This window comes from Onychostoma macrolepis, chromosome 08 (assembly GCF_012432095.1).
Source record: "Onychostoma macrolepis isolate SWU-2019 chromosome 08, ASM1243209v1, whole genome shotgun sequence".
Classification (NCBI taxonomy): Eukaryota; Metazoa; Chordata; class Actinopteri; order Cypriniformes; family Cyprinidae; genus Onychostoma; species Onychostoma macrolepis.
In genome coordinates this window covers 13,443,730-13,469,848 of record NC_081162.1, presented here as the reverse complement: position 1 = coordinate 13,469,848, position 26,119 = coordinate 13,443,730, and the positions used below count along the sequence as shown (strand labels likewise).

General features: G+C 37.5%; 1 protein-coding gene across 5 annotated transcripts in view; it reads left to right on the top strand.

Annotated features, from left to right (window-relative positions):
* Window positions 1-22,117, top strand: part of ccser1 (coiled-coil serine-rich protein 1) — an 83,640-nt gene extending 61,523 nt beyond the window's left edge. For 2 of the 5 annotated variants that reach the window (XM_058785147.1, XM_058785146.1), the window contains one exon: window positions 17,268-22,117. In XM_058785147.1, coding sequence (XP_058641130.1) covers window positions 17,268-17,762 — 495 coding nt within the window. In that variant the 3' untranslated portion in view covers window positions 17,763-22,117. The remainder of the gene's footprint in view (window positions 1-17,267) is intronic. The other 3 variants (XM_058785150.1, XM_058785149.1, XM_058785151.1) reach the window with 2 other exon arrangements.
* The last annotated feature ends 4,002 nt before the right edge of the window (window positions 22,118-26,119 follow it).

The window sequence follows — 26,119 nt, the reverse complement described above, 5'->3', positions numbered from 1 at the left end:
GTGCATAGCCTTTTAAACAAATCTTAATATCTGTGTACTTTTGTATGTTCTCAGAAACCACTTGGTTTGTTTCCTCACAAACTTGTCTAAAGTAGATTATTTCAGTTTTTTTGCACCATAGCATTGAAATGTTGGAATGAAATAGGAAAACATCAAATTTCTTGTTGTTTCCTATTAAATATTCAATTAATGACTGTTATTTATAGCTTAGGGAATCAAGAACTCATTAGTTCAAATCAGAAATGTGGAACAAAGTTGTCGTACAGTACTTACGTGCCGATTAACTGACGACAATGCGTTGATGATGGGTTTTTTTTGAGGATCATAATTGAAAACCACTGCAATCGGCACATTCATCAAAAGCGAGATTTTAGGTTTGTTCATCTCTGAGAATAGGCTGGATTTAGAAATTAATTAGCACTCTATTATTTTCTGGACTGCAGACTGCAGTGAGACAAGAGCAAAGAAAAGCTCTGTGGCTGAATCTCATGCATGAGAGAGAGAGAGAGAGACAGACACGGGGAGAGAGAGAGAGAGAGAGAGAGAGACTGGGGTCCAGGGCTTGAAGCAGACTATAATTGTGGCCGAATTGTGTGTCTCTGTGAGAGCTCTGCTTTTACTGGCCCGTCCAGGCCATTGCAGTAGGCTTTATCTGTAGGCGCTCTGAACACTTTGGGCTGGAGAAAAAGATTTACAGCTGTGGATAACACCTTGAGCGTTTTCTGCTTTTGCTTTGTGCTTGGCCTAGTTACCTTTGAGTTGGCTTAGATTGTATTGTAGAGAATGTGCAGAGAACTCGGCTATAAATGTATTTAACTGTTAAAACAATTCAGATGGTTGTTCTACACAAAGTGTGCCTTAGTTAATTATTGGCTTCATTTTAAACAGCAGTTGTTCAGAACATTCAATGTTAACAACTTCATTTTCTTAGTCAATTTATATCTTTTGAAACTGCATAATTTGTCTTTACTGTAAACACAAAAATTGAATTAAAAAGCAATTTTGCCAAAAGTTAGTTTAATTGCAAATTAAGTTAGGTAAGAATTGTTTTATTAAATTTACTTGGATTTAGCCCAATCCTGTCTAAATCTGTTTGTAACTAAAAATAGATATTTACTGGCAGAATACTTATTCTGACTTGTTTGAAAATCGAATGATTTTCCACCACAAGCAGCATTTTAAAGCATCATGTATGTATACGTGTGTGTGTATGTGTATGTATATATGTATACTGTGTATACATATGTATACTGTACATACACACACACATATACACATACACACACACGTGTGTATATATATATATATATATATATATATATATATATAAAAACACCAATTCACTATCTCAACAAATTAGAATATGGTGACATGCCAATCAGCTAATCAACTCAAAACACCTGCAAAGGTTTCCTGAGCCTTCAAAATGGTCTCTCAGTTTGGTTCACTAGGCTACACAATCATGGGGAAGACTGCTGATCTGACAGTTGTCCAGAAGACAATCATTGACACCCTTCACAAGGAGGGTAAGCCACAAAAATTCATTGCCAAAGAAGCTGGCTATTCACAGAGTGCTGTATCCAAGCATGTTAACAGAAAGTTGAATGGAAGGAAAACGTGTGGAAGAAAAAGATGCACAACCAACCGAGAGAACCGCAGCCTTATGAGGATTGTCAAGCAAAATCGATTCAAGAATTTGGGTGAACTTTACAAGGAATGGACTGAGGCTGGGGTCAAGGCATCAAGAGCCACCACACACAGACGTGTCAAGGAATTTGGCTACAGTTGTCGTATTCCTCTTGTTAAGCCACTCATGAACCACAGACAACGTCAGAGGCGTCTTACCTGGGATAAGGAGAAGAAGAACTGGACTGTTGCCCAGTGGTCCAAAGTCCTCTTTTCAGATGAGAGCAAGTTTTGTATTTCATTTGGAAACCAAGGTCCTAGAGTCTGGAGGACGGGTGGAGAAGCTCATAGCCCAAGTTGCTTGAAGTCCAGTGTTAAGTTTCCACAGTCTGTGATGATTTGGGGTGCAATGTCATCTGCTGATGTTGGTCCATTGTGTTTTTTGAAAACCAAAGTCACTGCACCCGTTTACCAAGAAATTTTGGAGCACTTCATGCTTCCTTCTGCTGACCAGCTTTTTAAAGATGCTGATTTCATTTTCCAGCAGGATTTGGCACCTGCCCACGCTGCCAAAAGCACCAAAAGTTGGTTAAATGACCATGGTGTTGGTGTGCTTGACTGGCCAGCAAACTCACCAGACCTGAACCCCATAGAGAATCTATGTCTAGTCTTATGAAGTATTCTAATTTGTTGAGATAGTGAATTGGTGGGTTTTTGTTAAATGTGAGCCAAAATCATCACAATTAAAAGAACCAAGGACTTAAACTACTTCAGTCTGTGTGCATTGAATTTATTTAATACACGAGTTTCACAATTTGAGTTAAATTACTGAAATAAATTTAACATTAGTGATGCGCGGATGGTGGTTGTATCCGTGGGTAATCTGCGGGTCGAGTGGGTCATGTAATAAAAAAAATACATTCTAATTAATTGCGGGTGGGTCGCGAGTGGATGAGATAAATCATTAGTGATGCAAATATTCTCTAAAATATGAACGTGTTTTAAATTCATTTTTTCATCAGGCAGACAGACACACAGATTTCGTTTTTGTGTGTGTTCGCCTGTTCGGTAAGTTGCAGTGACAGATACAGTGGCATTCCAGATAAAGTTTGAATGGAGTAAAGCGTGTGTTTATGCTATTAAGAAAGGGTAGACTATAATCTGACCAAAGAAGAACTTTTGTTTTTTAATTAAATGTTCATTTAAAAGCAGCCTATTATCATTGTATTAGCCTGTTACCGTTACCCCTTACGTCTCGGACGACGTTTTGTTCCATCCTCCACGTGGTGCCGAATTGCACCAGGAGCGAAGCAACTGGATTTGCGAGACCACGAGATTCTGGGTTGCTTCTGAAATGTGCCGCGGCGTGGCTGGTATAATATACATATCTATGGGTATAAACACAAGCATTGACTTGACTAGAGCGACCGTGATTAGCTCCGGTGGCCGCATCGGAGCCATAATGCGCGGCAGACATGATGCGCAGATCAGCTCTCACATCACTGAATCTGCTGTTAAAAATGAACTATCCATTCATCATATCATCGTACAAAACAAAGAATTATTCTAATTAGAATCATTGTAATGTGACGATCGGGTCGGGTCGGTTATCTAAATCAGAGAAAAATATGATGAAATAATGTCTATTTGAGAAAAACACTTATTTCATAATGATATTTCCCCCCCCATTTTAAATTCTTATTATCCAATGAAAAGTTAGATTTTTGTGAATTTTTTAAATAAAAGATCAAAAGGATTAACAATGCAGATTAATTGGTCATATTTACCAAGGCTGCCGATATTTTTGGCCATGACTGTATATGTGTATATGTATATATGTATATGTAAGGGATAATTCACGGTTTGCCGTGCATTAAATGATTTTAAATGCACGATGTGGAGGCCAAGAACCACCTGACGCGAAGTGCATGTTAAATCCTTTAATGCATGGCAAGCTGTTGACTTTCCCGCTTTTTCCATGGTCATTTGCCAAGTTATAGACAAGTTAAAACTAGTATTGCTCTTTGCAGCACTTTATTTGACTGGAAGGGTAAAAATGACAGTTATTTTCGTCAGTTACGGTTCGTTAGCTTCAAATCAGACACCGAGATTAAATAGTGCGGTAAGATCACATTTATTTGAATGAATTATAGCATTTATTTCAATTAATTATCGATCCATCAAGAGAGAGAGAGATGACAGTTGTGTGTGCGTTACCTGCGTCTGCGCGTCTCTCTACAAACAATTAATTACTTCAAAAACAGTGATTTTTACCACCTCGTTGTTGAAGAAAATAATGTAGCGATCTAGTATTTAGCTTATTTTATTAATAAAAATCATGGGGAAGCGTTGACAACAAGTTTACAACGTAAACGCAATCTGTAATCTCCGACCCCTCTCTCTCTCTGTGTGTGTGTTTGTGTGCATCAATTAAAGCTGTGCATTAATATGGAACGGTGATTAAACTGACTTGGAACTAGGCTACCTGTGCATTAAACGGTTTTTATGCATACCTGCCAGCCAATCTGAATCCAGTATTCAGACAGACCATGGAATAAATATGTATAAGAATTCAATAGTCAGAGTTACATGCTATATAGTTTGTTTCATATCAGTCACTTTTGAGGTTCCATTTCAGTTATGATAATCTCAATGTAGGCAGTGAGATTACCTCCTAGGATTTGAAACATAGCCATGATATATCCCATAAAACACAAATCTAATGTACTTAAAAGCCATTAAAGTATTGTGGGTCTATATCTAAATAAAGCAAATACATTTATCCTGGAGACATCATGGTAGTTATGTTAGATATGCGATAAGAACAGATTAAGAAGCATCACAGAATACACACAAGTAGTATGGAAGATGGAAAATCTGATTCCTGATCATCATTTAATGGAATGTATGTTCATGAGAGATTATGTCAGGGGATACACGATGATGGATGGTTTATATCTGCACCATCCTACACTGTCTTTAATCACTGCATACAAGAAGGTCTCAACGCTCATTGAAACTTAAATGTTTGTGCATTTCCTCCCAGCATCGTTCTCCAACTGCTCAGGGCATATTTTCATCTGGACTATATTAGATACACTCTTCCTCTAATTATGTTTCAAGTAAAAAAAATAAAAAAAATAACATAGAGATTTGGATTTATTTCTTCACTGAGAGTTGCTTATTAAGTTCACATTATAGACGCATGAAGAAGGTAAATGAATGTGTGAAGTTTTATTGCGTCAGTATTTTATTCATTGTCCTCGAGCACATCATTAGCACAATATATCACTGCAGAACACTGTGTTTGTCGAAGTGGGCAAAGCTGCTGAGGAACTTATTTCCCCCAGAATGCCTCTGCTGCGCACTGTCGAAAATGACAGAACATTTACTCTATAGAATGGGCAAGGGTGGATTATACAAGGTCCTGTAAGGGTCTGGAGCACAAGCTTCACTGGAGGCCTTGTTTTAAATTGGTTTTAAATTGCTACATTTTTTGTAAGAATATTTCTGCCTGAAATATTCAGAACAGTCAATTATGTTGATTTGTCACTCACCGTTTTATTCTCAAACAAAGATTTGCTTTCAGTTAGTTCAATTTGGACCCGACTATGCTAAACAATGGCCGATAATATTTAAAATAAATATTTTGATGTTTGTTTGTTAAAACAAATTGTTGCATTTTTAATCACAGCCTTCTTTAATAACCACATAAGTATTTTTTTTTTTGTAGCTAAAACAAACAAAAAAAACATCTGCAGAATATTTGAAAATAACACTTTCAGTAAAATCTTTAACTTTGTTTATTTTGTGTTTTCTTTTTTTTACTCACATTAAAAATATGTAGGAAGTTTTTATCATAACTGTACAAAATATGTACAAAAAGGAGTTGATCGGCATAAATTTCCCTTTCAACCAATTCAGCATTACATTTGTACCTCACTATTCTAAACAATTATTTAAAAATATGTATTTTTAATATTTTAATCATATTTTAATGTTGTTTTAACAATGCACTTATTTTATACATTTATTTGTTTTGCATTTGTAGTCACATTTTACATAATGTAAGTCTGAAGCCCTCTGTAATGACAAAATAATGAGCAATTACATAGCAAATATGAAAAATAAAGATGCAGTTGCACAATAATACAAATAATGAAATAAAGTTGAAATTACTTTAGTGTACCATGACCAATATAAGACATTAAAGCTTAAACGGGGTGTTCAGAAGGTGTTAATGGTGCAGTGGAGTGAGGAACATTTCTCATTTCTTCATTTATTTCACATTCTGCCAACAGTCACCGGGACACGTTTGAGCGCTGTTCGTCTATCTATCTCAATTTTACATCTGTAGTGGCTTGTTTCTGCATTTATCTCAGCTTGAAGCCCGCTGGCAGTCAGAGGCCCCATCGGCCCAGTCCATAATCTGTCCTTGAGAACCAGCCGAGGGCCTCTGAGGGAATGAAGGAAATGAAGGCAATCATTTGAAATTTGAAAAGAATGTCCCCCTTTGATACAACATGATTTGATCAACTTTGCATATTCCCATCATGGGAAATGAAGCTGCCGGCACGCTTCCAAGAACACTACTCTCATGACAAGAAGGGCGCCCGTGTGCTGCCTTCCTATAGTTAGATCCGTGGTCATCCCCCACTCAGCACTGCTAATTGATGCAGCATCCTGCTTACCTGACCGTGAGTGTGTGTGTGTGTGTGTGTTCACATGTGTCCAGGCTCGGCCTGGCTCTGTGCCCAGAGATGAGACTGCATATCCATCACTACTCTATAGTGAGCGGCTGTGGCCAGCTGAGAGACCAGCTCTGCACCTCTCCTCCCCTCCCCCTCCAGCCTGTGGACAGATTCAGGACACCTCAGGTTCATTAGTCATACCAAAGTAGGGCAGGTGCAGTGCGAGTTGCCTCTCCTGGATCTATCAGAGGCTCAGGGTGAGGCGTGACGCACTCATACACCACAAGGACCACTTCTGTATAGGCCAGGGTCTTTCCTGCTCTCTAGCTTAATGCGATGGGACCCCGCTAGATAAGCATTGGGGTTCTTCTGCCGCGTGCTGCGTGAATATATCAGTTCTTAGATACTGAGGGCCAAAGCCCTCTGAATCTCATACAACAATTTACTGCAGTGTTAATGAAAATAGCTAAAGCATAAATATTAATGAACAAGTCCTTTGCAATCTGCACATTCACAAATGCCTCGAGGTGCATAGTTGCAATGTTTTGCCGACAAATACAGAGAATTTATATGCAGAACAGGAAAATCTGATAAGAATAAATTGTCTTTGTTTTTAATGTGGAGTGTCTTTAATGGGACAAGCCACCCACACACTTTCACATAAAAATAAAAAAAAACACTTACTACACTGAATAGTCCGGTGTGAATCTTTGGGTTGACAGCGATTTATTTTTTGTAAATTTAGAATGATTCAATATAATTAATTACTATACTGCCGTGCAAAGGCAAAAGACCGTAACTTTGATTTTGGTCAAAAATTAGTTATTGATATTTTTGGGGCATTCAAGACATTATTTATCATGTGCATCAGTATCTTGAGTCAATTTCGTTGTTTTTCCAAGAAAATAATGGGTGGTCTCAACCGTAACTTCAAAAATCCCCGGAGAAACCAAGGCAGAACACCGCAGAACACCAGTTACGGCTCTTTCACTTTGTTTGGAATGCTCAAATTGAGTTACGGCGTTCTGCCTTTGTTTAACTGCGCGTCAAAATGAAGTTACGGTTACAGCTTGGAGTTATACGGTGTTCGGCCTTTTTTTCACTGTTCATTAAAGTCTGCCGCATTTAAATTACGGTGTAGACAAACGAATTAGATCGCGATTTACCAAACAGCTCCATATAACAAAGTGCTGTAAAGACTAGATACCTTGGCAGCAATACGTAATCGTGAATAACCTTTAAAGATTTTTTCTTTTTCCTTTTTATAATGCAGATTATTCATTAGGCTGCCGCTTCTAGTTGGCCGTGTGGACTCGAATGCCGTAGCATGTAGCATGATAAATCATAAAATCAGTAGCCTACTAACAGTTCGCAATTAAATCCATATCCTACCTTTTCTTGTAACCAGAAAAAATCAATCCATGGCGATGAACGTCGTCGGAGATGTTTAATCTACAAGCACTCTGAGCATTATTCCTGCTTGCTGGCGTTCACATCAATCCACAAGTCATACTTTTAGGTTCGACTATTTCATTCAAGTCAATATAAAAGCAATTATGCTATATCTAGCATTCTTTTATGTTACTGAGCATAGCAAACAAATTGGTTGCAAAATGGTCACGCTTTACTTTTAGTCTGCTTGTTACAGTCAAAAAAACATGCAACAAAAAAAGCATTAATAGTCACATTACTATATGTGAGAGTCCACGATCACTAGATTTTATACAGGTGTTACTGTAACGATTTTGTAAATGGTGATAATATTGATAATGTGGAAGTTACTGCCTTTTGCCTTGGTGTGACTTCTCACTTTTTGCAGACAATGCAAAAGCAGAGCACAGTAACTTCAAAATAGGGGTAAAAATCTAGATTCTATAGATTTTTACAGAGCAGTATTAATTCAAATACATAAATTAAAATAACAGTGCATTTAAATTTTCTAAGGTTTATTAGTTTCATGTGGTATTATCCTACGTATTTGTATTGCTTATGAATTTGAATGTATTCTTACATATGAAGTGTTTTTTACTGGCTGTTGTTGAATTTAGTTTATAATTTTAACCCAGTATAACAATGACTTTATAATATTTTCTATTATAATGTATTTTCGGTAACACTTTAGTATGGGACCAGTTCTCACTATTAATAGTTGCTTATTAGCATGCCAATTATTAGCATATTGGCTGTTTATTAGTACTTATAAAGCACACATTCTGCATGATCATATTCTACATCCCTAATCTTACCCAATACCTAAACTTAATGACTACCTTACTAACTATTAATAAACAGCAAATAAACAATTTACTGAGGCAAAAGTCATAGTTAAGGGTTTGTTAATAGCAAGAATCGGACCTTAGAAAATGGTAGAAAATATGGTCACACTTTATTTTATTTCATGCTTTCTATTAAAAACTTTTGGCCTTTTCTAACACACATTGTCAGTGAAGTTTTAAATTAAATTTGAATATATTTTTCAGTAAGAGGTCTATATTTAAAAGCAATTTGCAATTTTTTTCCTCCCACTTAATTTAATTTTATTTCTTTGTTTTTTTGTTGAGATTTTCAGTGGAATCACTTTTAATTAATGTCGCTGCTGCAGTTAGGTAGTAGTACTGTTCTTTTATATTTATATTATATATTTTGTCTTTTGTAACGAGACGGTGCAGAAATTTCTTTACATAAAATAGTCTCATCAACAACAACAACAAAAAAGGATTGGATACTGGAATCAGATCAGCTGAACCCCTAAATTGAGGTAACGCGAAACAGTAGGATCAGTGTATTCGTGGCGAAGTACATGCAGATGCAAGAGGGACACCTGTCCTCATTTCTTTTTCACTCTCCTGCACCTCTCAATGGTCTGTCAGTAGATACAGATGAGGTAATTAATAAGGGCTGTGTGTTAAGGCGAACTGACGTGTGTGAGTAGCCGGTGGCAGGGGCCCTGACTGTAGAGCCCTCCAAGGTGAGTTAGATATTAGACGGGCGTCCACAGGGCCAGCCTTCTCTTCACTCACACAGTCATCTGACGGCAATTGACGTTTGACAACTTTGCTCAGGAGAGCTGCAAAGGACAGAGTGTTCTGTTCTCTGCTTTCCTATACTGAGCTGATTATAGAGCATTTGGCACCATGCAAAAGCTTGATGATTTGAAATGTTATTATTGGCAGTGAATTATTTTTTTCCAGATTTTGTCGATATTGCACTATTGCGTGTTATGTTGCTTAATGGAAACTTTATACCAACTCTTTGGTATTTTTTTTAATGAAAATAATTTAATAAAATGTTCTTAAAAACTAATTTGGCTGAAGTTGTTTGAGCTCATTGAATACCATAATGATAGTTAAAACTGCAAAAATGAAATCTGGAAACCTTTCAAAATGTTTCCCCATTGCAGCTGAACAGGAAGGAGAACTTCCTTCAGAACTGCCACAAGAAGAGTAAACAATCCCAGAGAGTCTGAGTTAAGGGTGGATTTTAAAGATGCATTTTCGTCCAGTCAGTGTAGGCTTTGTGATAGCCCCAAGGCCCTTAAAGAGAGAGAAAGAGCGAATGAGTGTGTGTCTGACGCGGATGTAGGATGTACTGGTGTGAGAAATGAGGTGCTGTGAAGTAGGCAAGCCCTCCAGCAGTCCGTGTACTACTGATAAGAGATGAGGGCCTCAGGGAAATGTAGTGGGTCAGACAACAGTTTTCACAGGTGTTTTAGGGGAGAAAAGCACAAGCCCACACTCCAGTAATGCTCGCCATCAAGAGGCTTTTATTCAATCCCATATCCAAACACAGCACTCATCCAAAAAACATTGGTAAATAGAGATGGTACTGAGAACATTTATCTTTCTTCATGAAATATTCAGATTTCAATTGCCTCATTAAAAAATAATTACAGTTGCCTGCTTTGGCAAACTTGAAAAACTTCCACTTTGAGGAAGAAGATTTGAAGAGTAAAGGCTGATGATGTTGTGAAACTTTCAATTAGGCAGTATCACACCAGCGAGCTGTTGCATTCAATACCTCAATACACTTTGATATTCAATACTTAATATGAATGTTTTTTTGCAAATTTCTGAACCAAAGGATTGGCTTGGAATTTGAGTGTGAATTTGAACTGAACTGGCTTGCTGGGAAGTTGAATTGGAATGACATTAAAAGGAATTGTCTGAATAGAGTGAATCAGTGGCCAGACATTTCCATTTATTTCCATTTATTTTTCCCATAGGGGTTAAAAAAATTATAAGCCATGAGCTAAACCAACCAGCTATGAGGTAAATCGCAACATTGCAAACTTTGATTTGAAACAAACAACAACAAAAAAAGTAAAAATCTGTCAAAAACACAAAGGTGCAAGTAATTGCTTCATGAGGAAAAAATACAACAATCTGATGAAGCAGTGTGAAATAAAAATGAAATGAATGGATTAATATAAAAATATTGATTTAAACATGCTGATTCTCTGATTGGTCAGATTTCTTTGCAGAAAGATGCTGTTGAACACAATTATTTAAGAAATAAGTTGAAAAGGCTTAAAAAAAAAACATATACCATTGATTAAGAACCTGTTGTTATAAGTTATCATTAAAAATGAATTCCCTGTGAAAAAAAAGAATGGTATTTTTACTTTTGGAACCCAGCAGTTGCACCATTGTAATTCAAAGAAAGTCATCACAGGTAATGTATTCCAGGAAATAGTGTTTTTCCACCCTGTCCACAAAAATTATGATGAAATATATAAACAAAATACAATTTTTTTTTTTTTTTATAGTAGATATTTGAACTTTAAGTTTTAAAAAAATGAGAGTGCTATCATTTAAGGCATTCTCAATTCAGCTCTGCAGCATAACTCTGGGTTTGATGTGTGTGAATGTGAAACTTATATACAGTTCAGTAAACAAGAAGTTATTACTGAATCATTTGCATTTCAGACAAAATTGGCCAATTAGTTGGTATACTCCACTCTGCTTCCACTCTCGGTGAATGGGAATAATGCAAACAGTGAAATCTCCCAGTGCTATTGGTCTAAACATCAGCACTTTTGAAATACTGTTCTGCCAATCAAATTAGAGGAACCATAACTGTTCTCTAATTTGCAGTTTAGTCATGCAAATATTGTTTTTGCTGCACATCTTAATTGAAATTCTCAGTTTTCTCTATGGATTCTTCTCACTTAGGCCCAGATGTTGGATTAAGTTAGTGTTAGTGTTAGTGTGATACAACTTCCTCTGCCGTGTCAGCGCAGGTGACTTATTTGGCTTGAGGAGGAGTGTCCTCGTATACTTTTCACACCTGACATAAAAGTCTGGGACTGGGCCACTGCAGAACAGGTCATCACATCGATTTTAGCTCGGGTCCTCAGCCCAGCTCAGCATTAGCAGCCATGAGAGGATGACAGTTCACCTCTCCACAGAGTGACACCGGAGCAAATGGATGCCAGTGGAAGAGATACAGAAAACAATACAGCCCGAGGGCTCTCAGACCTTTGGCACCGTGAATCATGTTCAGCCTCCACGCCACCATCGCCCCAGATGGAGTGAAAATTATGCATCATGCCAGGTTGCTTATGGACTACTCGGCTCAGAAAGCCTTACAAAGAGTGTTATTTTTGTCCATTGCACTCAGGGACTGCAAATCTCTGTGAATGTTTTGGTGCGGAGAGGCTGCTTGAGTAGAACCAACTGAAGCATGAAGTGCTGGTAGGTTTCTTCCATTGCTTTGTGTGTTTCGTCATGTTGATTCAAAGTCCGCTCATGACACTTAAGTTGTGTGAAACATGTTGTTGTGGAAAGCCACACACAAACTTACTTCATGGAGCTGACGGTCCTTAAACAGGCAGCTGCAACAATCTCATCAGCTTTAGAAGACATCTGCCACCTTATCTGATAGAAACTCAATTTATGAATTTTTTTTTGTCTCCTTCCTCCCTTCATCTCTTTCGCTCTCACTTGGATTTTTTTCTTCCGCATCTTGATATATTTCCCGTTATTGTTTATCCAAGTCCTGTGCTGTCAGAGAGAACAAGACAAGGACTGTAAAGAATCTTATCTTCCCTAAAGCTGACAGCTGTTGGAGGGGCTCAATAGGGGGGAAAGCCTTTGAAGTGTGTTGAGTTACTCCACACATCAAATCCAGCCTCCATCATGCCTCATCATCTAGAAACAAGGCTCACACGAAACCCGCTGAACGGAGCGCCCCACCCCGCGCACCCGCTCTTACGTTGTCTTTCAACTGCTCTTGTTTCTCCTTCACATCTTCACTGTCTCTGTTTTTTTTTTTCTTCTTCTTCTCTGTGCCGCCATCCATTTTGTTTTTATATTTTTCAGGAGTCTCTTGAGCAGGCCTCAAATATCGATCAGTCTTTCTCAATCGATCACTGTTTCAGCACACATAAACTGTGTGGTCTCTTTCTGTAGCTGACATTTTCTTTCTCTTTATCCCCCCGCAGAGGATCAGTGCTGTACGGGTTGCTCTGCTAATCATCTGCCGAACGAATTAGTCGGTTAGTGAGTTCAACTAGGTTATCTAGATTTTCTTGTTTGTTTTTTGGGGGTTTTTTTGGCAAGGGGATGAGCAAGGATTCGCAACTTCTCAGAGGGGAAGTTTAGCATGCTGAGAGCGCCTTATGCTTTAATGTGCTGTCAAAAGGCCTATCAAAAAGCTTATGTAACAAATCTATTTACTTGAACAATAACTTTCAGGGCAGTTACTGTCGGAATTCAGATCATCTGCTGTATTTGTGCTATTGTGCATAAGCTGTAGGTCTTAATTTTTTTTTTTTTTGTATGAATGTTGATGGTTTTGTATTCCAAGGTTGTGTTTAGTCTCTATTATCTGTCAATACTTGCAATTTTCAGATTCAGACTGCTCTGTTTGTATTGGAGTTTATCACAACCATATTGATTAATGGCTGATAATATGTATGTGCAGCTCATTTCCTGGAATTTTTACATTTACATTGCATTTGCTGTTATCTAATGCTCGCTTAAATTTAATCTAAAAAAAAAAAACAATTATTCAATAACATTTATATTTTGGATTATATCAAACAATGTAATCTTTAATAAATCTCAAAAAAAATATCCATTTAAGTTTTTGTATCAGTATGTATCAGTTTGTCAATATTCACTTGAATTTTAATTTTTAGTTTAAATTTTTAATTGTTAGTCCATATACACTGTTCAAAAGTTTGGGGTCAGTAAGATGCTTTTCTTTTCTTTTTTAATTCATGCATTCATTCAAATTAAAATTTCTAATTTATTTATTCAAAGCCATAAATACATTTATGATGTGACAGAAAATTTATGTTTTAAATAAATGCTTTTGAAATTCACATTCATCAAAGAATCCTGAAAATTTGAATATTTAGCAGCACACCTGTTTTCAAGATAGATACTAAGAAAAAAATGTTTCTTGATCCCCAAATCAGCATATTATAATTATTTTGGAAGGATCACGTGACACTGAATACTGGAGTAATGGCTGCTGAGAATTCAATAAATTAAAATTCAACATTTTAAGATATATTAAAATAAACCACATTTAAAATTTAATGCCATTTCAATATATACTGTTTTTACTAAAGTAGATGCAACCTTAGTGAGCCTGAGACTTTTTTTTTTTTTTTAGTTAGTTAAATATATTACGGACCTGAAAATTTTGAGTGTTAGTGTACACTTTCCGATGGATATTTATGGATGTTGTTGTGTCTAATATAAAAAAAGATGCTGCATTCATCCTGGAAACCAATATATTAACGCTATTACTTTTCACTTCAACACTCTTCTACTACAACATCAAATCACAACTAGATCATGTAGACAGCTCCACTGACTTTAATAATTCATTTGTTTTAAATGATGAAAATATGTCTTTTTTGCACATCCGTACAGAGCTCATATGTCAAAGCATGGCACAAGGTGCTGAGGCAGAATGGCAGTTGTGGTAGCCCATGAGCCCATTAAAAGTATTCAGGGGCGGTTTGTAATCAGCCGCTGGCGAGGAGGACAGCCATTTGTCTTTAAGCACCCTCAGACTGTGGCACTTCATCCTCTCTCGCTTTCTCTTTCTCTCTCTCTTTCTGAAAGCCACTCTTCATCATCTTAACTTAGGTTCAGACGGATGGAGTTTCAGGAAGTGCAGGCAGGCAACATGCTTCTCTGCCGCTCATTGCCTGAATATAGAGCCTAGCATCTGGGAGACAGAGACAAAAGATAGCAGCACGCTGTGCTCCCAAATGCGCTTAATTGTTTACCCTCGCTTTGTTGTTGTCTGATTACAAAGGTGCGTTACGGTATACTTAACGCGAGTTTTGTTTGGAAAGATGAATAGTTGAGCGTGCTCTTCTAAATACGGTGTCGCCACACAAAAAGTTGAAACTCGTGTTCCTTTTTTGTCATGTTTATTTGAGAAAACCTCTGCGTCTGTGAAGCAAGAGATTCATATTGTCTATTTATTTTACATGATTCCAGAGGAAAAAAATAAACAACAAAGAAATACATTCTTGTCTGTCGAGACTCTGACGAGAAGTGCCGCAGAATTGTTTTCCCACCCCAAACATATTATTTTTTTCTGAGAAATGAAAGTGAGCCGTGCTTGCTTGAGTGGATTTTTTTTATGTAATACATAACCAGATATCTGTACGCTGCTCTCAGTTATCAGTCCAGTACTAAACATAATACACAAGGATTACTGTCCATTGCCTACGGCTCAGACAGCGTGCCTCTTCGCAACAGTTGCTTGTTGCGCACGCGTGCGTGAGCGTGTATGTGTGTGTTTGTAGGTGTGTTGAAGTGTGGAAAATGAGTAGGCTGAATCCTGCTACTTCCAGCCTACTGCATATAATCAGCCGGAGGGCTTTTAACAGAAGCGTGCCATTAGCATAGGACCAGCTTCTTCACAAGCTAATAAAGACCCAAATGGATTACGACCGTTAAATCAGTCTGATTTACTCTGGTTGCTGTTTTTCCACCAGATGACTCTGTAGTTGTGTGTGTGTGTGTGTGTGTGTGTGTGTGTGTGTGTGTGTGCACATTTCTGGCCTTTTTCCAGTGCAGGTACCAAACTTCTCCCTCTCTCTGTCAACATCTGATGCATTTATGTCTGCTAGCGCCTGAATTTGCACTGTGAATGCCGCAGAGCGCGTACTTGAGAGGACACAGACATTGTAAATCTGAGCTGCGGTCCCCAAACACCCGCTGCTTAGCATGGTATCTGTGAAGAGAGGCCCAGCGGATGAATGCTTAAAATGACAGGTTATGTGAAAAGGTGTGTGTGTGTGTGTGTGTGTGTGTTTTTTTTTTTTTTTTTTTGGTGCAAGTATGTAGATCTGAATATTGAAATAAGTGAATAAACAGAACTACAAAATAGTCATTTATTTGTAAATCTCAAGTGCTGTTCAATAATAGAAAAAATCTAAACTATAAATAAAATAAGCAAGTAGTGAGACACAGATGTAATCACAATAATTCTTTGTTTATTTATATTAATAAATATAAAGAAGTAGTGATAAGTTATAAAAAAAATTACATCAATGCCAAGGACAAAAACAAAAAAGCACAATATTAATGAACTATTTATTTAATTATTTTAAAAATATAAATAAATAATAATAGTTAACTTTACAATATCCACGTTAAGGCCAAAAAATAAAAAGGCCCAATTTTGTTCATAGTTCAAACGTGAAATGGATCAATATGTGACCCTGGACAACAAAACCAGTTATAAGTAGCATGGGTGTAATTATATGGGTAAAGATTATTAGAAGTAAAAAGATCATGTTCCATGAAGATGTTTTGTAAATTTCCTACTATAAACATATCAAAACTTAATTTTTGATTAGTAATATGCATTGCTAAGGACTACATTTGGACCACTTTAAAGACTCTTTTCACAGTATTTTTTTTTATTTTAATTTTTTTATTGCACCCTCATATTCCAGATTTTCAAATAGTTGTTTCTCGGCTAAATAGTGTCCTATCCTAACTAACCATACATCAATGGAAAGCTTATTAATTCCATCATTTCAATTCCCAAAATGTGACCCTAATGACTGGTTTTGTGTTCCAGGATCACATATGATCTATAACTGAAAGAATACCTACCAGTTAACATTAAGGAAAATGTCCTGTTGTTATATAATTCCATGGTCTAACAATAGAAAGTTTGTAGTTTGACTCTTGCTGTAAAAACCAGTTTGAACCAGTTATTGGGTTTGGTTGTGCTGTGTTTTTGAACTAGAACTGCAGAATGGATTGTTTCTGAACTTATTTTAAGAAATAATCTTGCATCCTGGCATTACTTGCAAGTGTAAGGTAGTACAAAAAACATTTCACACAGTAAATGATAAAATAGGTTTAGCACACATGAGATGCATGTCTCTCTTCTCACCTACACTGGCATGTGCGTTTCTCAACTCCTTGCACGGATTCTTCCCCATAATGTACGAATTCAATTACAGCCTCTATTTTAAATTCAATTTCACGTCACAGCTGAAGTTCCCACATTAGCCACATCACACTTAATTAGGTTTCCTCACTTTGTGAAATGCCGATTAGCATCAAGTATTACTTTCTGGCTGCCAGCTCAGTCTGAGTTACACGTCGAGTTATAGCACGAATCAAACAACCGCTCTTTAGTTTGCAGCTAATTTCTTTTTCATGCACAATATTTCCCCTGCACTCATTCAGCAGTGTGAGTAATAGAGGGCCGGTTATGTAAGGAGGAGGCAGTGTTGTGTGCAAAATGAACAGGTGGCTCAAGCTCCTCAGCACAGACTTTTTCTCGTGCCACCTCCCCACAATGTGTGCCTTTGGCCTCCTCTTCCTTAAAAGGCAAAGTTCCAGTTGGTCTGGAAACAATTAGAAAAGGTTCTAGACCGCCAAGGAATCTTTGTCACAATGTCAGCAAATTAAGTGGCTTAATTTTCTCTCACTTTCCCATCTTTTGTTTCAACAGGCAATCCATCCAAGTCGACCCACAGGCCAAAACAGCAACATTCCCAGCAGCAGCCTCTCAAGGGAGCGAAGGCCGGCACGAACGTCCGCTTCGGACCAGCACAGTCGGCCTTGTGAAGAGAGGGCTTGCAGCAATGGTGGAGTAGGATTGCGGGAGCCGCTACGGAGAGCTGAAGGTGGGCAGTTCGTGTCTGAGGTATCCGGGCCCCGGAAGACGGAGCAACCGGGGCCGTCTCAGATCCCTCGTGCCATGGCAGGCAGCAGCGTGAGCCTTCCCAGCAAAGCCAGTCCCTCACGCAGCCTGTCCTCAGACAGCGAACGGGGGCCACGGAGCGAGCGATGCCCTATTCCCAGGCTTCAGTCCTCCTTTACTGGCCGTCTGGGTCAACCGCCCCGTGGGCCTCTGTCTTTACACATGTACAGCCGAAAGAACGTCTTCCTACAGCATTCGCTCCATACAGCCGAACTGCAGGCTCTCGCTCAGCAGGACGGTTGAAAGCACACACACCGAACACTGACACATGCCTCAGATGGATACGAGTTCCTGCGTGACCGCGAGTACCTTCAGACCCACATGTACTCAGTTACATTTAAGGCTATATTACCTCTCAAACCTCAACCACACACCGAGACTCTTCTTATCCTTCGTGGAGCTAAAGTAATCATCTATATTAAGTGTCAAAACCAATCCGTCGTCTGCACTACTTAAGCCTTTTGAAGAAATAGTATATGCTGCTCCAATAAGTACTTTAGATTGACGGCCCATTAAGGTGAGAGATTCACTCGCTACACCATCACATTGTACAGTTCTGCTGAAATGCTAGAGGATGTCGACATTTTGCATCCCATTATATCATTAAAAGAAATACAGGGTCCAACATTAACACTTGCCAAGACTCAAATTCAAGTAAAAAATTTGTTTTGGCAAGTTGATTTAAGTATTTGCCCAGTAACTCTATTAGGAACTCTAACATTATGTGGTTTATATTGAATCTGACCTTTCCTGCTGTAAGCGATCAATTAAATTACAGACATAAGAATGGTCTATTAAAACCAAAAGTTTCTTTTGTTCTCCAAATCTCCATTTGGTGACAAATTACCATTCAAATGTTTGGGGTCAGGACCATTTTTTCAATGTTTCTGGTTGCTTATGCTCACCAAGGCTTTTTATGTAAGTAAGAGTATGATAAATAGTAATAATTTAAAATAACTTTAATATATTTTAAAAAGTAATTTATTCTTGTGATGGCAAAACTGAATTTTCAGCAGCCATTAATCCAGGTCACACGATCCTTCAAAAAAAAAAAATAATAATAATATGCTGATTTGCTGCTCTAGTAAAATTTATTCTTATTTTCAAGGTTGAAAAGTGTTGTGTTGCCTAATATTTTTCGTGGAAACCGTGGTATTATTATTATTATTATTATTATTTTATTTTATTTTATTTTTTTCAGAATTGTTTTTAATGAATTGAAAATTTGGAAGAACAACATTTAGTTGAAATAGAAATCCTTTGTAATATTATAAACGTGTGTATTGTCACTTTTGAATGAATCAACTGAATGCATCCTTGCTGAATAAAAAATAATCTCTTTTTAAAAAAACATACTGTCCCAAACATTTGAATGGTATATGTATTTGATAATGTTACTCATATTAAGCATTAAGCATTGTGAACAAAATTATGTTTTTGTGGAAGATGCGAGAAACTGGCACATGTGAAAAAAGACTAATTTTGTACTGGTCATAAAAATACAGCTTCAAGACGAGTACCAAAAATGTTTGGCTGGTTTCTCAATTCACCCAAATCACCCACTTTTTGTGCCAAAAAGTTAATTTTGGACCCTGTAGAACCTTTATTAAAGTCTTCAAAACTTTTTTAACTCCAAGTCTTAGCCTAGACTCGCAACTATAGACTTCCTTATTAGATTAAGCCCAATCAATAGTGATATTTATAATAGTAGGTCACACAAATAGTCTGGCATGTGGTTTTGCACCAGGAAACATGACACTGAAGAACCACGCATATATTGCCAAATCAATCCTCAGTCGAAGAGAGGGCATTGAAACTCTTGCTGCCGGTAAGAATTACCCACGTGTTGTCAGACCCCTTTTAGGGAGTTTAACATGCATTAGCCTCTTCTAATCGCAAGCTACCCTTTCTTTTCTTTTTTTTTCCTTTTGCTGCAAACAAAAATAAAAGCTTTTTTCGCACAGAATCTAAGCTAAAATAGGTTTGACAGCCCTTGTGGAAGGACTGAGTGAGAGCCTTGAGTCGTAAACACTTAAGACAGACCTCAAGGCAGCTGAACTTCAAGAAAGAAATGCCCTTCATTAATCAAAGAAGTAGAACCCTCTTTGCAGAGAAATACATTATTACATTTGACATAGGTGAGACTTTGAATTTTCATTAAAAAACGATGGCAAATAAATTTAATTAAACATGTCAGTAACTTCAGTAAGTTTAAAACTGCCATAGACAGCCTCACACAGTGCACACTCTTAAGACAGGCGGTTTAAACGAGGAATGGCCTCATTTTGGCAGCGTTGGGAGAACGTTGGCGTAACGTTGGGACAGTGATGACCCGGCTTTGCGGATCAGGAGCTCAAGCAAGGACGCATGGAGGAGAAGGAAACCCTGAAGAAACGCAGTCCCATCCATCCAGCAGGTCTGCTCCCTGAGGTCCAGTGCTCCAATTTCAGCAATCTGTTGGGAGCACCATCGCTTCCTCTCTCTCTATCTCCTTCTCCCTCCCAGACCTACTTCCAGCTCTCTGTGTGATCAGGCTCAGGGAGAGAAAGGCTTTAGCACCGTCTCACCACTACATGCTCCGATACTGAAATCACACTCCCTAAACTGGAACGTGTTTGTCTTGTTATGGGTCCAAAATCAAAATTTGTTAAGAGTCCAAAATTAACATTTGGTAAACAAATGTTAAATATGAGTAAAATTGGCTTTGATATGTTCAGTAAATAAAATTATTGGAAACTGGTTATTAAGGTTGGGCTTCCGAAATCAAAATTTGAATAAAAAACTATATAGTTATTATAATCTAATAAATGTTTAGGGCCAGATTTACTAAACAGGGCTAATTAGCATGAGAGGACAATTCCAAAACAGCGCCAAAGGGTGTGGAAATTTCTGCTGGTGATTTACTGACAACGCACAAATTGAAGAATGCAGACACAATATCTCATTTACATATCGACCATCACAATATACCAGGCGCAGCGCAAATTAGCGCAGTTGCAGATAAGCAGAGCCGCAAATGTTAGTAAATCACGTTGCATGATTCATTTGAATACATATACATTTAAATAAATATGCATTAAATGCATATTCAGTTAGATCAGGCGCAAAAATAACTGTCCACGCCTTTTCAGCGCTAATTATTCACTGTGCATCTTTAGTAAATCCTGACTACTATTTTAACGCCAAAAGACGGTTTGCGCTGACGCAAGCTGTTAGTAAATCTGGCCCTTAATGTATACATTTTAAATTACTGTTGATTTAATTCATGCTATTATTAATATTTTTAAAGTATACTTTGCACATTGTTTTATACATATACAAATAATATACAACTGTTTTTATTTAAAAAAATAATAAATATACTCCATAAAACCATGGTCAGATTTATTGACCATTTTTACTATTTCTTTTTCCATTTTTAAATCTGTTTAATTCATGCATCCATCAAGTGTAAGACAAACGGTTCATTTTGGAGCCTGCTTACGGTATTTCAGAATGACCTCAGGAGAGCAGACTGCTGTTAGTCAGCCAATTTGAGACAATTCAGCCCTCGATAACTGCGGTCAGCAATACTGTTTAAATTCTGTGTGGGTGCCAGTTTGTGACTGGTGAATGCTAAATGCGTGTTCCCAGAGGCAGGAATTGTCCTTGTTCCTTCCTGAGCCTCCCTTGTGTCTTTGACACATGACTTTAAACCACACGTTTGAGCCATGACACTTGAAGGACGGACATTTAAACAGACTTGAATATGCGGGATCATGGGTAGAATCCGTGCAAGAGCGGGAACTCTTGGATCTCGAGTGACTCAATCATTAACATGACTAATATGTGCAGTCACATTTCTGACTTCAGAATTCTTTATCGTTGAATAGATATTTATTTGGCCTTATTTATTATGTAATATTGTAAAATGACTATCAACTTAGGCTTTTATTTGTTTGTATCAATGCATATAAAATTGTCTTCGTTGCAGATGCTGTTGCTATGCTGAAATCATCTCTTACATCATTTTGATTTTTTTTTTTTTTTTTTTTACATTTCTGTCAGTATGTACAGGGTTTGCATAACAATGGCACTTTTAAAAGATTTCAACCCTAATGAGATTTGAAATAACCTTTATCTGTATCTTTTCTCTCACTGGTGGTTTTCATTATGGTGTTCTGATTTTCACTGAATGTAATATATTCATTCATTAAAGACTGATATTCAAAAAAGAAATGGTTTTGATACATGCAAACCCTTGTTTTTGTTATTAATAGGATGGTTTCCACATTTAAGCTTTCCATTAACTGTTTTTCCAGCACTGCTCCATCAGTACACCTGCTCCTTGATGTTTGACATTATTTTTAATGTTCGAGGAGGGTGCACTGTAAGCAGTGTTACTGTTTACAATCATCATCTCTGGAAACTAGGCAGGAAAATGCTATTGCTTTGATGGCCTGCAGCGGTCTAAAGTAAGCCTTTCCTCTGGCCTGCCCTTGCTTCTTGGTGAAAAGGTAAAATGGATGTCATCCTTCTCGAAACGTCCTCTGGAAATTGCTTATTGTGTTTCCTTTAGTGTATTGCATCAGACTATAAGGCTCAAAAGCTTGTGTGAACTTCACATGGTCCCTGTCTAAATCACTCTTTCTCTCTGATTTCTGTTCAGGCTTCACAGTCCACTTCAACTGTCCAGGTTTCACAGCACATACCGTTGCTACTCTTAGTCATCCATAACAAGTTTTCTCCAGCTAAAAGGAGGGCAGAGGGAGACCGTCAACTTCTGGGCAAAAGTAATTGCACTTCTCCGCAGGGAGGAAAACCGGTACCGTAGAACTCTGGGAATGACAAGTGTTTGTTGTCTTGATGTGGCGGTGGGCTGACTTTGATGCACAGAGGTGTATTTCTCTGTCGCTGCTCATCTGTGTCTTCATAAATTCGATGTGGTTATGTATGACATCTGCGTGAGAAATTCTCAAGAATCTTCTCCAAAATTGTTTGTTTCCACTGTTGCTAGGGCTGATTTTCCAGTTTCTTTTTGAATTTCTTTTTAAAGTAATGTGTGGTCATTCAATCTTCATCTCTATATGGTGTGACTTTGTGATATTTCATGTCATCATTTAGAGTGTTTTCATACCTTGGAGCATTGATGGGGAAACTGGTGTTTTTTTGTATAGGTGTGTATGAAGTCAGCAGTCAAATTTAGGTCAGCACCAGAACAAACATATAAACTCTGGAAAGGATATTACTCAAGAACCATCCAGTATCCCTTCCGATAAGGCTGAAGTGATAAATGATATATACTGTTGACAACCATAAGTATATAAGCAAACATGCCTCTTCTTTTAATGAATCTCCTGAAAAATGTGCTCATCAATGCTATATTTTGTGATATATATATATATATATATATATATATGTGTATATATATGTATATGTGTGTATATATATGTATATATATGTGTATATATATGTATATATATGTATATATATATATGTATATGTATATATGTATATGTGTGTATATATATATATATATATATATATATATATATATATATATATATTATAATAATAATAATAGATATATATAATTTTTTTTTTTTTTAATAATCTGTTTAGTATTGGCAAGCTTGTTTTCCCAGAAGATTTATTAAAAGAAGAGGTTTTCATTATGAATTACAGTGATATGCAAACCCACACAACACTACTGCTCAAAACACTGGGGTTGTTTAAGATTTTGTAATATTTTTGAAAGAAGCCTCTTGATCAGCTCTCTCACCAGAGTTGATCAAGAATACAGTAAAAATGGTAATACTGTTAAATATTGTTATAATTAAAAAAAAAAAAATTGTTTTCTATTTTAATATTCTTAAACACGTAATATATTCCTGTGATGGTAAAGCTGAATTTTCAGCAGCCATTAATCTAGTCTTTAGTGTCATATGATCCTTCAGAAATCATTCTCATATGCTGATTTGGTTCTCAAGAGACATTTATTATTAGTAGTAGTATTATTATTAATGTTGAAAACAGTTGTGCTGCCTAATATTGTGTAAACCAATTTTTTTTTTTTTCAGGATTTCTTTTTGATGGGCATAAAATCCAAAAGAACAGAATTTGAAATAGAAATCTTTTGTAACATTGTATGTCCCTAGTGTAAATTTTAAACAATTTAATGCATCCTTGCTGAATAAAAGTATTCATTTGCTTTATAAAAAAAATCTTACCGAACTTTTAAATGGAAGTTTTATATGGTCTAATCTATGAGCTATGTACGCAAACTGAACTAAGAGAAAATGCAGTTTTATAACGGCAAACAACAGGTCTGAAAATGTCCTTACTCAACCTATATACTTTCTTTTATGAAACTCAAAAAGGATGTACTGAAAACAATATAGTGGTCATATTTTTTTCATGTCATGAAAGTGAAAGGGTCTTAAAAAATGTTTAATTTGTCCCTCACTGTCTGTATCTATCCGAACTTGTCAGTTTGTCACCGATGCAGTTTGTCACGTTCATTCTGTGGAAAAGAGCGACCTACATTTCTTGCGATTTCTCCTTTTGTATTCAACGCAAGAAAGAACATCATTCGGGTTGGGAACAACCAGATGCTACTTCTGATATCGCTGAACTTGTCTATGTCCAAAATGCTCGGGGCCTGTGGCCTGCCAATGAGAGTACCCATGCTGAGTTGATGCCCCCCAAACTCACGGAAGGTCGCAGTGGGCCAACAACTGTGACTGCTGCCCGCTGCACCCCACTGGCATGCCCATCTCCCCATGGTGCCCGGAGCGATGCCCTCTACTCTCACCCTGCCCAGACACGCTGGCATGCTGAGCCATTCTTGGAAGCAAGAAGAGACAGGCTTGCCAGCTTACTTTTCCCACAGGGTGTTGCTTTCTCTCCAACAACTGTGGAATGAAACAAAGCAGTGGGAGATGAGCGAGAGCAGCCCACACAGCTCCTGGGTGGTAAAGGCAGTAGCGTTTCTACGGTATGTTGCCATGGTTGGCGAGCAGCTTTTCAATCATTATTAGCATCATCTGCTATGACACATCATGTAGCTTGTTGATCAAACGACGTCTCTTTTTCTTTCCTTTTCTCAGTAACCTCCGCTGGATCTACAATCCCTCAATCGCTCCATGTTCCAACAGCTCTCTGCACAGACTCATCCAAAACAAATGGAGGGTGCCGGTAATGACAGATAAATGTGGTTATTATTCCTTTCCTTGCCGGATGAGGCAAAGAGAGCAACCGAAGATTCTTGTTATCGTCAGCTTCTTCCTCTAACAGGAATTCAGTGATTTTCATGGGGGTACGGCGTGTAATATTGACTCGCTTTGATAGCGTGCTTTTTAAATTGGAAATGACCCAGGGATATAAGAAATAATCAGACGTGGAGCACCGGCACAGCCGCCACTGTTCCGTCATGGGAGGACAGCGGGGACTTGGGGCTCATTTGCTCTCAGCGATTATCAGCAGGTTTCTCATAGCAAGCAAGAGAGTCAAATGACTCTCATTCTCTCTATCTGTCTTTCACTCCCTCCCCGATGCGCAGCCGCTGTTTTTTTCCCCCCATTCGCCCCCATTAATTTACTTCGTGTTTATCAATTTTGCGGTCCAGGGCCTTGTCAGGCTGAGATGCTAAAGCATTCTCGTATCAGATAACGACACAGGCGAAGCACATTGAGCGGTGATTTCAATAACTCGGAAAGTATGAGCGTACTTATGCGTAGAGGTGCATGTTGGGATACATTCGTGAGTTGTTTTCCCACCCATGGTGCAAAATTCATTTGCATCTTCCATCAGCAACATGGTTCAGCTGTGAATATGCCTTTCTTGGTTTTGCTCACATTGAGGACTCATAAAGCCAGTGCCTGCAGCAACACCAACACAGTGAGTCGGCAACCTCCTTAACACCTGCAAAGCTGCATTACATATTGCCCAAAACTGCAGACCGCAGGGCACTGTGGTGTTATTGCGGGAGATTCGGGTTGATGGATCAATTGAGGCAATTTTACAACATTTTGGTCTGAAATGGCAGCAAATTTTAGCCAATGAAAAGAACTTTTAGTTGACACAATCAAACCAAATATTCAAACTTTTACAGAATATTAAATATGTACAAATATTTAACAAAACTGTGTGAAAACGGTACTCTGAAATAACATTACAATGAATACATTATATTTTTAATGCATTAGTTTGTGTTTTAGTGTGTTCTTACGCAGCAGTAATACAGAACATATCTCTCTGACTAGCATTTTACATTTTACTAGCATTTCACTCATTCATTCATTTTGTGCAAATGTGCACTATTTTTCAAAAGTTTGGGGTCAGTAGGTGTTTTTTTTTTATTATTCTTTGATTAATAAGAGCATCACGTCTTCCACAAAAATATTAAGCAGTACAACCATTTTCAACAATGATAATAAGAAATATTTCTTAAGCATCAAATCGGTATATGAGAATGATTTCTGAAGGATCATGTGACACTGAAGACTGGAATGGATGCTGAAAATTCAACGTTGCCATCAACAGTAATAAATTCATTTTTAAAATATAATAAAATACAAAGCAGTTATTATAAATTGTAATAATATTTCACCATATTACTA